Source organism: Anomaloglossus baeobatrachus, chromosome 5, assembly GCF_048569485.1.
Source record: "Anomaloglossus baeobatrachus isolate aAnoBae1 chromosome 5, aAnoBae1.hap1, whole genome shotgun sequence".
NCBI classification, from domain to species: domain Eukaryota; kingdom Metazoa; phylum Chordata; class Amphibia; order Anura; family Aromobatidae; genus Anomaloglossus; species Anomaloglossus baeobatrachus.
In genome coordinates, this window is record NC_134357.1 from 116,011,941 (window position 1) to 116,025,527 (window position 13,587).

At 45.5% G+C, this 13,587-nt stretch overlaps 1 protein-coding gene across 2 annotated transcripts; it reads left to right on the forward strand.

The window, feature by feature from the left end:
• The first annotated feature begins 1,322 nt into the window (after positions 1–1,322).
• Positions 1,323–11,673, forward strand: HNRNPH3 (heterogeneous nuclear ribonucleoprotein H3). Of its 2 annotated transcripts, none has more exons than XM_075348792.1 (12): positions 1,323–1,465; positions 3,946–4,034; positions 4,339–4,494; positions 4,613–4,753; positions 5,213–5,351; positions 5,709–5,893; positions 6,557–6,643; positions 8,840–8,952; positions 9,305–9,440; positions 9,524–9,640; positions 10,055–10,149; positions 11,396–11,673. In XM_075348792.1, the coding sequence occupies exons 2-12, from the start codon at positions 3,956–3,958 to the stop codon at positions 11,447–11,449; spliced, it is 1,302 nt and encodes a 433-aa protein (XP_075204907.1). In that variant the 5' UTR covers positions 1,323–1,465; positions 3,946–3,955; the 3' UTR covers positions 11,450–11,673. The 2 variants fall into 2 exon arrangements, with proteins under 2 accessions (XP_075204907.1, XP_075204906.1); XM_075348791.1 differs by having other exon boundaries at positions 1,324–1,465; positions 10,055–10,144.
• Positions 11,674–13,587: the final 1,914 nt, after the last annotated feature.

The following is a 13,587-nucleotide window of genomic DNA, read 5'->3' on the forward strand; positions in this document are numbered from 1 at the left end:
TAGAGATGGCCCAGTGCGTATCATCTACCTCAGTCTGCTGGGTGAACAGGCATTAAACACCGACTGGTAACCATTTACTGATCAGTGGCCGCATTGTGCTGCCGAACGGTTATTATAAACCTTAAATCGATAAAGGGAAGATCCAGCGGTTTAATCCTTAGGATAGGCAGCCATATTACAGGGATCCTGCTCTGCCATCTTCTCACTTGTACCAGGATATAATCAGTCTGTGTGTAACTATAAACTGAACTAAGAAAAAAAAAAGAAGCTATGTATGGACTGTAGAATATGCTCATGTGAACACGGCCTGAGAGGCTGATCCTGGGGGCTGAGCACATGAGATGGCCGGTCTCAGAATCCATCTGCACCAGTCGTAAACAGTAAGGCCCTGTGCACACATTGAATATATAGTGGGGTTTTTTTTACCGCAGAATTTGTAGCCAAAACCAGGAGTGGGTGATAAATCCAGCAGTGGTGCCCGTATTTCTATTAGGCCGAGGCCACACGGGGACTACTGTGATCCCCTCGCATGACACTCGGCTCATGCTGGCAGTACAGCAGAGCTGCGTGTCAAGCAAGCGTCCCTGCGACTGAGGTCTGATCGTGTGAGTGGATGTCAGCTGTGGGGGGTGGGTCGGAACTGGAGGGGAGGGGGGGATTTTGTCTCCATCTCTCCTCTGTAGCCGGCTATTGCTATTCTTGCCCTGCACTTGCGGTACAGCGGTGTTTACAAGTGCAGGGCGATTTTTCTCTAGTCCCATAGACTTGAATGGGTGCGAGAGTAACAAGGAATGCATTAGTCGCAGCATGCTGTGATTGTTTTCTCGGTCCGATTAGGGCTGAGAAAATAATCGCTCATGGGTGCTGACACAGGCTAATAGTGGTCCGAGGGGAATGCGATGTTTTATCACACTCCACTCATTCTGATTTTCCGTGTGGCTTAGGCCTTGTACTCTTCCTCTGATTGCTCCACTCCTGGTTTCTGCTACAAATACTGAGGTAAAAACCTCACCAAATACTGAACATGTGCAGGTTTATCCCTAAATTGTACCATACGAACAGGGCCAGCAATGTATAAAACCGACTGACTGGGGGAACGAGACAATGGGGAAAAAAAAAAAGCCATAACGATGGCGTGGACTACCACGTGCACAGCCTCGCTCCATGGCGGGGCCGTGCGTCCTCCCTCACCGAGGCCGGGGCGGAGCCATCCGCCAGACACTATTGTATCTAGATCTGGAGGGGTGTGCCTCAGAACACGAGACCGGAAGCAGCTCCAGGTCACGTGACAAAAGCGCCGTGGGCTGCGTCACTTCCTTTCTTGCCTTCCCGCTCTCGAGGAGAGACGGTTTTGACGTCAGCACGCACAGCGTTTCGCCCCACGAGTGGTGTGTGTGTATGAAAGGAACGCCCGCCGCTCGGCCAGTCTCTTTTCCAGCTTCGCAACCGTCGGCTCACACGTCAGGTAAGTGGCTCCACGCCGTGAGGTGGGGGATTAGGCGGGAGCAGGCCTCGGCGGCGCCATCATCTCGCCTGTGTGCCTCACAATGACGTAGCGGTTTTTCAGCCAGTTTCAGTTACGACGGTTTTCGGCCTGCGGACGGTTACTCCCGTGTTCCCACCACACTCCCCATCAGTGCGGCTCGTGTGCAGCGCGTAGTGCCGGGCAGCAGCCGCCATTTTGTGCTGCCTTTGTAACGTAATCGTGCGAGGAGGAGGGTGTGTGCGGCATCGCGGGCGGCGCGGCTTCCAGTGATCGTCTAGTGCGCTCAACTGAGGCCGCTCCCCGGCTGCACGGCCCGGCTCTGAGATTACAGGTGCGTGTAACTATTCCGCTCGGGTTTTCTCGTCATAAAGCTGATGTTAGTGCAGAGTCCGCACACGAGGCCGAGCTACTGGCGCTGAGGAACTGATCCGCTCCCTGCTGTGGTCAGACTCGCCCAGGGACCAGCGGTCAGACCCCACCGGTCACTGTGGGCGCATGTCTCAGTGTTGGGGGGGAAATGGCAGGATCCTTAATCCCCCTCAGGTGATGGGATGAGTCTTCTTGGGTTTGGTTTTTCTTTATTTTCCTAAACCTTAAGTGTTAGAAAAAGATTCCAAATGCAGTGCAATTCTATAAAGCTGAAATTTCACCATTCGGGGTTTAATTTTGATTGCGCTCTAAAAATGATCTGATGGCACATTATGGCCAATAATCTCATGCCAGCAGCTCATTTTTAGAGCCCAATCAGAATTAAAAACCCTGAATGGTGAAATTTCAGCTTTTATAGAATTTTACTGAATTGGAATCTGTCTATATAGTATATTACAGTACTAAGTATAATCAAAAATTGATTTGTGTGAAGACCAAATCCCCTTAAACATCACCACCAAGAGGAGTTGGGTTTTTCAACATCTAAAATTTCAAATACCAGATGTGATTTTTATTCCTTTCAACAGTTCCCCAAAAGATGCAATAAAGTGTCTTATATACTTCAATAGCTTCTCAATGAAAACCACTGCTTGACACAGACAAGCCTTCATATAGCACTATTTAAAGGGAACCTGTCAGGTCCAATATGCACCCAGAAGCAGTTTTGGGTGTATATTGCTAATTGCTGCCTAACCGTCCCTGTATCTAGTAGCATAGAGATCTATAGAAAAAGGGCGACATGGTGGCTCAGTGGTTAGCACTGCAGTCTTGCAGCGCTGGGTTCGAATCCCACCAAGGACACCATCTGCAAGGCGTTTGTATGTTCTCCCCGTGTTTGCGTTGGTTTCCTCCGGGTGCTTTGGTTTCCTCCCACACTCCAAAGACATACAGATAGGGACTTTAGATTGTGAGCCTTAATGGGGACAGTGTTCCTGATGTATGTGAAGCGCTGCGGAATATGTTAGCGCTATATAAAAGTAAAGAATTTTTTTTTTTAAAAGTTATTTCTAAAGTTCTTTTATCCTATGCTAATGAGCTAGGGGACTAGTCCCCTGGGCGTTGGTTGCCCTGGCTAGTCTGCTCCATTAGCATGTTAGTGCGTCCCTGTGGGTGTGCTAACATGGTAATGTGCAGCGTCAGAGGATGATCTCACTCACCTCTCTGCTGCCTGATGCTGGATTTTGGCTCTCTGCACGTGACCGCATGTTCCAGTCATGCGCACTATGAAGCCAGGTGTACGCATCCTGGCTTCAAACTGTAGTGTGCATAACCCAAACTCCGGGGGCATTCGCACTAAGCCGAAATCCAGCATCTCTTGGCGATGGCAGCGGAGAGGTGAATGAGATCATCCTGTGACGCTGCACGTTCATTCGCATGTTAGCACACCCACAGGGACGCACTAACATGCTAATGGAGCCCACTAGCCAGGTGAACTGATGCCCAGGTGACTAGTCCCCTAGCTCATTAGCATATGGTAAAAGATCTCTAGAAATTTTCTATAGATCTTTATCTATGCTAGTGTATACAGGGACGGGTAGACAGAGATTAGCAATATGCACCCAGAACTGCTCATAGTGCTGGGTGTCTATTGGACCTGACAGATTCCCTTAAAAAAAATAAAAAACTCAGGGTCTCAAAATGTGAAGACCACTTTATTTACAGTGACAACTTTTTTATTTTTCCCCCAACATTTTGTATTTAACGCTGTTGTAAGTACATGCGGCTTATCACTTGTATTTCTCAAGGAACGCTATTAAAAGAAAAACCTTGTTTCGGGTATTTGAGTGTATTTTTACAATGTATATTTTAATGATCCTATGCCCCCTTTGAGTGGATGAATGGTCACGCGTCAATAACTCCTCGCATTGTCTATGGGACTGACTGAAATACCAGTACATGAATGGAGATTCATAGAAGACAAATACAGGACCTTGTTATTGTGATCGCTGGGACCTCCGTTCTGGCTCATGTTTAGTGGTGAGACTTGCCTCCGGCACTGACCTGGTAATAACACATTTATTTCTCTTTAGAGTTATAACCATGTCAGACGAATGCATCGTGCGAGTGCGAGGACTGCCGTGGTCCTGCACACGTGAGGAGGTGGTGGAGTTTTTCTCAGGTAATGCACACAATATTGCTGTTTGTTTTAGTGAGGAATTTGTATGACATTTGGCTTGAACTATAAACTGGTATGTAGGGATTATAGTCTTCACACGAAGGCAGCACAGAAATGTCTTCCGCAAACAGAACATTAAACTACCACTGGCTATGCAAAATATTAATCTAGAGAGTATAATCCTCGCAGTAAAGCATTTACACTGTTAGGGCCACACTTATCAGAAGGAAAAGTCAGAAAATAAACTCGGAGGGTGTCTATAACTGGACTTTTGTTTTTTGCCCTAAAACGTTTTTGCATTTTGTAGAATGCGGTATTGCTGATGGAGTAGGCGGCATTCACTTCACAATGTCCAAGGAAGGTCGTCCTAGTGGAGAAGCCTTTATTGTGCTGGAAACTGAAGACGACCTCAAAAAAGCAATGGAGAAAGACCGTAAATGTATGGGCCACAGGTACATTGAAGGTAAGCTCCTCGCCTAATTTACTCCTCTGTAGAGCAAACGCTCCACTATATTGCAGCATGTAATCCGGCCATGGTTTCAATGAGCTTTCCTATTAACCCAATTTCTGCTGTTTTTTAGTTTTCAAGTCAAACAATACAGAAATGGAATGGGTTTTAAAACACAATTCCAGCGAGACTGAGACTGACACGGACGGGACCGTCAGACTTCGTGGGCTTCCATTTGGCTGCAGCAAGGAAGAAGTTGTGCAGTTTTTCTCAGGTACCTGTAGTTTCATAATCCTTGGATTATTCTTTAGTTGAGCCTTTCAGCAGATTGCTAATGCTCTTCGTTAATCAGAAGCCGTTGTATCGTAACCTGCTAAGTATGGTAAATGGTTGGCTCGTTTACACTAGTGTTGCGTGTCCATGTTTTGTAACAAATAGGGTTTTGATCTATCAGTAAATCTTTCCTTTGGGAACTTTCTCCTTCTGGAATAGTTTAGTGTGTTTAATATAAAAATAATTAAGAAAAACTATTGACCTTGAAGTGCATAGTGTGAATGAGCCCTTGGTATGTTGTAGATATGCTAACATTGTGGGGTGGTGGGGGGCTAACCGTAAATGTGAGCTGATGTTAGGCTATTGGGATTATTATAAAGTTGTTAGTATTGTTAAGATGGGTTTGTTGCAGCCTTTAACACTGTTCCCCTTAATGGGGTTATTTGTCCTTGGGTTAAAGGGTTGAGAATCCTGCCAAATGGGATAACATTGACGATGGACTACCAGGGGAGAAGCACAGGGGAGGCCTTCGTGCAGTTTGCTACAAAGGAGATAGCAGAAAATGCTCTGGGGAAACACAAGGAAAGAATAGGGCACAGGTGGGGATGGACAGAACGGGATGGTTATATTTCTGTTTTGTTTCATGTTTTTCTTTATTATTTTGGGCTCCATGGTGGTGGGAGGAGGGTTTTTACTTTTGTTTTATATATTATATATTAAAAAAAAAATCTATTTGCAGTCAATAAAACATTACAAAGTGGTATCTACTAATAATCTTTTCAAATGCTTTCTTTGAGAATCAGCTTTCCATTCTCTGAACTCTGTAAACTGGGTTGTACAGAAGCCTATAGTACCGCTTATACATTCAGTGGAGCCACTATAGATTTTATTTTTAACTAGGCATTTTTTATTTAATCCTTACTTACATTATTTCTCTTTAAACAACTCTGGCATAGATACATTGAGATATTTAAAAGCAGCAGAAGTGAAATTAGATCATCATACGATCCACCAAGAAGGATGATGGGGCAGCGTCCGGGCCCATATGACAGACCAATGGGAGGTCGAGGAGCTTATTATGGAGCAGGCCGTGGTGGTAACATGTATGACCGCATGCGTGGCAGTGGAGGCTATGGGGGTGGTAAGTAATAATCTTGTACGTGCAATATTGCTTTTGTCTATCTTTGTTTTAAGTTTTGATGGCCTTTTCAATAAACTATAAATGTTTATGCAAACATCTTTTTTCATAGCAAATTCCAAATGTTAAAATGTGCAGTGAGAAATCTGCAGTGTACATCTTAGTATCGTTAAGTTTTCAGCTACTGTAATGTGCAGATTTTTCTACTTGTTTTTTTGTCCATCCAGATTTACATCTGCCACTTGTGAACACACTAAAATGGATTTGGTCAATCTTAAATTGACTTAAAGCGTTATTCCCATCTCCAAGATCCTATACAAAATGTAGTGTTGATTCAGTCTCTTATTTCAGGGCTTTGCAGGACCTTAAATGGCCATAACTTTGACCACTAGCAACGAACGGTGACTAAGAGTGGTCATAACCATGGATATCTAAGGTCCTGCAATGCCCTGCACATGAGGTAAGCTACATGGTGAATCAGATCAGGAAAACTATACTACATTTCTAATTGGTGGTATGTGCTAATATTACACCTACTACATATTGGAGATGGGAATGCCCCGTAAACAGACATAATATACATATAATGCATGTTAATATAATTGAGCTGTATCATGCAATTTTTGATTTCAGTTGACATCTTGCTCTATTTGGGTTCTGTCCTAGGTTATGGTGGATTTGATGAGTATAGTGGATACAACAACTATGGATATGGGGCTGATGGTTTTGATGATCGACTCAGAGAAAACAGAGGTAAGTCCACGGGGACTTTTTGGACACAATGTAAATCATTGGATAGCCTTTATTTGGGGCTTAAAATTGTAATCTAGAGTATTTTTGTGTAGAGCAACTTTAAAACGTTAAGCAAATATCATTGATTCCCAGTGACCGGAAGTATCTTCCCATATCCCTCTCAAACTGTTAATTTTCCATGTCAAACATACTGAATGAAAAAAAAAAAAAAACAACCTTGATAGTTTTTAAATCTGCCAAAACTGCTGCTAAGGCCCCGTCACACTAAGCAACATCGCTAGCAACATCGCTGCTAACGAACAACTTTTGTGACGTTGCTAGCGATGTTGCTGTGTGTGACATCCAGCAACAACCTGGCCCCTGCTGTGAGGTCGTTGGTTGTTGCTGAATGTCCTGGGCCATTTTTTAGTTGTTGCTCTCCCGCTGTGAAGCACAGATCGCTGTGTGTGACAGCGAGACAGCAACAACTAAATGTGCAGGCAGCAGGAGCCTGCTTCTGCGGAGGCTGGTAACCACAGTAAACATCGGGTAACCAAGAAGCCCTGTCCTTGGTTACCCGATATTTACCTTTGTTACCAGCCTCCGCCGCTCTCACTGTCCGTGCCGGCTCCTGCTCTGTGCACATGTAGCTGCAGCACACATCGGGTAATTAACCCGATGTGTGCTGTAGCCAGGAGAGCAGGGAGCCAGCGCTAAGCGGTGTGCGCTGCTCCCTGCTCTCTGCACGTGTAGCTCCGTGCGCTGGTAACCAAGGTAAATATCGGATTGGTTACCCGATATTTACCTTAGTTACCAAGCGCAGCATCTTCCACGCGGCACTGGGGGCTGGTCACTGGTTGCTGGTGAGCTCACCAGCAACTCGTGTAGCGACGCTCCAGCGATCCCTGCCAGGTCAGGTTGCTGGTGGGATCGCTGGAGCGTCGCAGTGTGACATCTCACCAGCAACCTCCTAGCAACTTACCAGCGATCCCTATCGTTGTTGGGATCGCTGGTAAGTTGCTTAGGGGTGCTTCACACACAGCGAGCTCACTGCCGAGATCGCTGCTGAGTCACGCTTTTTGTGACGCAGCAGTGACCTCATTAGCGATCTCGCTGTGTGTGACAATGAGCAGCGATCTGGCCCCTGCTGCGAGATCGCTGCTCGTTACACACAGCCCTGGTTCGTTTTCTTCAAAGCCGCTCTCCTGATGTGACACACAGATCGCTGTGTGTGACAGCGAGAGAGCGACAAATGAAGCAAGCAGGGAGCAGGAGCCGGCGTCTGACAGCTGAGGTAAGCTGTATCCAAGATAAACATCGGGTAACCAAGGTGGTTACCCGATATTTACCTTAGTTACGAGCCTCTGCAGCTCTCGCGCTGCCTGTGCTGCCGGCTCCGGCTCTCTGCACATGTAGCTGCTGTACACATCGGGTTAATTAACCCGATGTGTACAGCAGCTAGGAGAGCAAGGAGCCAGCGCTAAGCAGTGTGCGCGGCTCCCTGCTCTCTGCACATGTAGCTGCATTACACATCGGGTTAATTAACCCGATGTGTACTGTAGCTATGGTAGGAGAGCAAGGAGCCAGCGCTCAGTGTGCGCGGCTCCCTGCTCCCTGCACACACAGCTGTGCGCTGATAACTAATGTAAACATCGGGTAACCATACCCGATGTTTACCTTAGTTACCAGTCTCCGTAGCTTCCAGACGGCAGCTCCGTGCAAGCGCAGCGTCGCTTGCACGTCGCTGCTGGCTGGGGGCTGTTCACTGGTTGCTGGTGAGATCTGCCTGTTTGACAGCTCACCAGCGACCATGTAGCGATGCAGCAGCGATCCTGACCAGGTCAGATCGCTGGTCGGATTGCTGCTGCATCGCTAAGTGTGAAGGTACCCTTAGTGTGACTGGACCTTTAGTGGCAGACATCAATAAAATAATTGGACTTGTGGCTTTTCACCTGCCGCCTGCTTTGTTCTCAAAAGGAATCTATCCTTGCTGTTGGAAGCTTATCTTCCTTAAGTACACGCCTAAGGCCAATGTACACAGGGGTATGGGAGGGGGTTAAAAGGAACACTTGCCAATCCAACTAAGGTGAATGACAAGCTATGAAGTCTGAGGGGTAAAGTAGTAGTGCTAAGAAGCGTTAATGTTCTAATAGGAGTATGAAGCATTTTGAGAAGGGGATTTATCTTTTATTTTATTTTTTATTTTTTTCCCCTTAGGTATGCAGCAGGGTTATCCTGGAACAGGGGATACCAGCTCAGGCTTTCACAGTGGGCACTTTGTTCACATGCGAGGCTTGCCTTTCCGTGCCACTGAAAGTGATATTGCCAATGTAAGTAGCTGCGTGCTTAGACCCTTTTGGTGTCTGTGCAATAGCAGACATTAAGCTGATCGTGGCGCTTGTGACGAAGTTGTGTAGAACCTTGTTTAGTTGTAGTTGCATTTATAGCAAAGATAATTTCATTCTTTAGCCTACAAACTTTCCAGAAGTGAAAGAATGGGATTATACTATGCTGCAATCATAGTAATGGACCACTCTTCAATATAGATCTTGATACCACCATAGAATGTGCCTGGGTGTGGGTCTTATTGGAGAGGGGACAGTGTATATCATGAGTGTTTGATCTTTATGCTCACTCTACAAGGTGACTGAGCTTCTAAATGTGACCTTTGTGTTTTTGCAGTTCTTTTCTCCACTGACTCCAATCAGAGTTCATATTGACATTGGCACAGATGGAAGGGCCACCGGTGAAGCTGATGTTGAATTTGCAACCCATGAGGATGCTGTAGCAGCCATGTCCAAAGACAAAAACAATATGCGTATGTAAACACCCTCCTCCTTTGGAATAGCTACATGGTCTTTTTTTATTTAAATCTAAATGTTTCGATATATTTTCTTGCAGAGCATCGATACATTGAGCTGTTCTTGAATTCCACTGCTGGTGGTGGTGCTGGAATGGGCGCAGGAATGGGTGCAGGCATGGGCACAGGCATGGGATGTTATGGAAGAGATACCCTAGGTGAGTTATATACTAAACTACTATACAGTGTTACAGTAGTATTGATTTATAGCTGTTAATGATGAGCGAGTTTCATAATACTTGGATTCGAGATACCCGTAACTAGTACTGTCTAATACTTGTGTATACATTCCGAAAAGTGTGTGCAATGCAAGTCAAAAAGGAATTCTCGCAATGGAACAAGTAACCAGAATGCCGTACTATTCCTGCAAATAGTACAGCATTCGGGTTACTCCTTCCATTGCGAGTGTTCCCCATTGACTTGCAGTGCACACACTATTAGGAATGTATACGAGAGTACTGGACATGACTCGTTATGAGTATCTCAAATTCGAGTATTATGAAACTCGCTCATCAATAGCTGTTTTTGTTTGTCCTAGTACAGCCGTAGTAATGATTTGTTTTACTTTCCAGATGGCTCAGGGTATGGTGCGGTAGGCAGAATGGGTATGACTGGAAACTACAGTGGATGTTATGCAAATCCTGATGGTCTTGGTGGATATGGTAATGTATGAAATGACATTCTTTCTTCTTTTTTTCTTTAATGTAATTCATTGTAGATACTAACATTTTGAAAATATCTGTAAGGCAGCTTATGCCTATCAAATGTCCTGGAAGGTTTCTATCCAGCAGATAGTAATTTGATAAGAACACATTAATAAAGTGCACCTTTTCTCAGTTATGACATGGCTTGTGGATATGCCATGAATAACAGGCTGGCCAGCTTTTTGTTCCTCTGAGCTCCCAGCACACTGACTCAGGCCATTCCCAAACTCATGAAGGTGAATAGTGAGCCACAGACAGTGTTCCTTGTCCACTCACATCAATTACTGACGACACATCTATCCATCAGTCAATTATGACTTGTTTAGTGGAAATGCCATAAATGTCTGAGAAGCATATAACCCCTTTCAAAGTATTCTACAACAATAGTCAATTATGTAAGATGTTAAAGCATCACATCCAGCCTGGCTCTTACAAACAAGGCTGTAGTCAGCACAGGGGCAGTGGCAAGTATTCACCCATGCATCCTTGTTTCTGCATTTACTGTTCAATGCTTGGCTGTAATTTGGCTCTAACACATGGGTGAAGTAATGTGTACTGTCTATAACCAAATTATTTTTCTTTGCAATAATCTTGAGATTTTCCTTGACTGTTTCTTCCTTTTGATTTACTTCAATTGTTCGTTTAATCTTGACACCAGCTGCTAATCTATTTGAGGGGCTTCCATTTTTATCTTTCAGTGCATGTTTAGATGCCACAGACTAACTGCACTAATCTGCTCTAACTTGCAGTAAAACGTAAAAACTGCCAACATGTAGCAGAAAAAAATCCTTATTGGGTATGTAGTGCCCCAATATCAAATTTCCTATGAGAAACCTCGTTTCATTTTTTGCAGTACAAACATTGATTGGATGGTTCAATATTTAGACTAAAGCAAAGCAGTATACAGTTCTGTCATGTATACAAACTGCTGGAAAATGGCCGGCAAAATATTATTGAAATATTGTACAATACTAAAACCCAAACTTTGGGCAGTGCTGTACAGCTTTTCCCTTTTTTGAGCATCTGAATCCATATCTGACATGCTTAAAGATGGAAGTCCCATTTTGTGGTTAAAGTGTAATTCATGCTTACTGCTGAAGTAGATAATCTGGCATTTTTTCCCTAATACTATAATTGAGGAGGGAGGGGATCTATAAACAATTTATATAGAGAACAGATTATGACTTAATTCAAACTTGTTTTTCACAGGAAGGGGAAATTCCGGGAATAGTGGGGGCTACTTTGGACAACATGAGGGCATGAATACAGCTGCATGGCGCGGACTCTATTAAAAGGCTTTGTCGCATTACATTTGTGGAAGAAGCAGTTTGTTAGTTACATTTTTGTGTTTTGCTCTTGTACAGAATTTGTGCAAGGACATTGATCTTAACATTTTTAGTGAGCCGAGTACAGTGGATTGTTACTGTAGGATTTCATTTGTTTGAATGCAAACATTGACTTTGAATAAATTTTTTTTATAATCACAATGTGTTATTTTATGCTTTAGTTGGTGCATACTAGAAAATGTTCTATCCAAACTCCTACAATTATGTAGTAAGTTCATATTAGCATACAGCAGCCATAAGGATACGTTTACATACCGACCAGCAGCACTAAATCACCGATCTGAAATTTTACAGTCATGAAGTTTAATAGTCAGTAGTCCACAAGCAGATTTAAGTAGATGATGCACACTGAGCATTGGTAATGGATCAGTGCGCATAGGCTGCCATTATCAGCATTGTCCTGGTAAACACAAAACAATGCACCACTGAGAACAATTAACGCTTGTATTGCGCAAACTATTTTTGCTCCAGCATGCAGTCACAATCCTGTTCACACTATAAGAGTATCAGAAAAGCATTGGTTTCTTCATTTCCACATGGTCACTTATGGTGATCGTCTGTGATAGGTGCAGAGTCCATACACCCATCCCAGGTAATCACTCGCCTTCTCTCGTCTCCTGTGGTATTGCCCTACTGGGTGCTTCTGTCCAAGCAATGTTTAGTAAAAACACATCTAGTAGCTCCTCATAGTGCTGCCAATCATAAGCAGGCATCCACATACAAGGTGGGGTGGGAGGAACCACCCATAATATAGCTTACAGCTAGCTCTATATGAGCCATAATGAAAGTTTGCACTGCAGTGATTTGCTGGAGCAGCAGACCTAAGTGCAATTTAACAGCTTTCATCTCCAGCAGAACAGCAGAATTGTCAGCGCTACCCATGCTTTAATTGGCAATGCTAATGTGTATTTGGTACTACCAATAAAGGTCACTTCAATTTAAAGGGAACAAAACCAGGATTTTCTTTGTCGCTCCATTGGGAGACCCAGACAATTGGGTGTATAGCTACTGCCTCCGGAGGCCACACAAAGTATTACACTTTAAAAAGTGTAACCCCTCCCCTCTGCCTATACACCCTCCCCTGCATCACGGGCCCATCAGTTTTATGCTTTGTGTTGAAAGAGGCACACATGCACACAAGCTCCACATTTTAGTCAGCAGCAGCTGCTGATTGTATCGGATGGAAGAAAAGAGGGCCCCCCACAGGGCCCCCCGGCATGCTCCCTTCTCACCCCACTGAGTCGGCGGTGCTGTTAAGGTTGAGGTACCCATTGCGGGTACAGAGGCTGGAGCCCACATGCCGTTTTCCTTCCCCATCCCTTAGGGGCTCTGGGAGAAGTGGGATCCTAACCGGTCATCCAGGCACTGGGACCGGGCTCCATCCGCAGCCCCTGGGGGAATCTGACGGACAGGAGACTGGATATCAGGGACAGGGCCCTGCATCCATAAGGTACTGTGTCCCCTTAGGGACGGTACATGCAGCGCCTGTGTTACAGACGCCGCAGCGGCTGCAGTGTGGTTTGTGAGCTGGGACTACCGCGCCGACCGCGCCTGTTGGCCAGCCGCGCTTTTAACTTTAGTCCCCGGCTTTTGCGGCCTAGTACATGTACTCCCGCCCCCGGGCCTGCCAGTCAGGGGTAAGAGCGGGACGGCCGACTGGACGTCGGCAGTGAGGGCTGGAGCATGCTTTTGTATCCTCCTCCCCCCTCACTGAGCACTGTGGGGCACCAGTTTCCCGCACTTTATTAGGCACGCCCACGGCTCCATCCTCCCCTCAGAACGCTGGCAGCCATTGTTATAATCATTTCTGCCGGTGGGGGATTTCAGAACGGGCTCCGCAGTTCTGGGAGAAGTGGGATCCTAACCGGTCACTGGGACCGGGCTCCCTCCGCAGCCCCTGGGGGAATCTGACGGACAGGAGGCTGGATATCATCAGGGACAGGGCCCTGCATCCATGAGCTACTCTGTGTCCCCTTAGGGACGGTGATGCAGCGCCTGTGTTACAGACGCCGCAGCGGCTGCTGTGTGGTTTGTGAGCCGGGACTACCGCGCCGA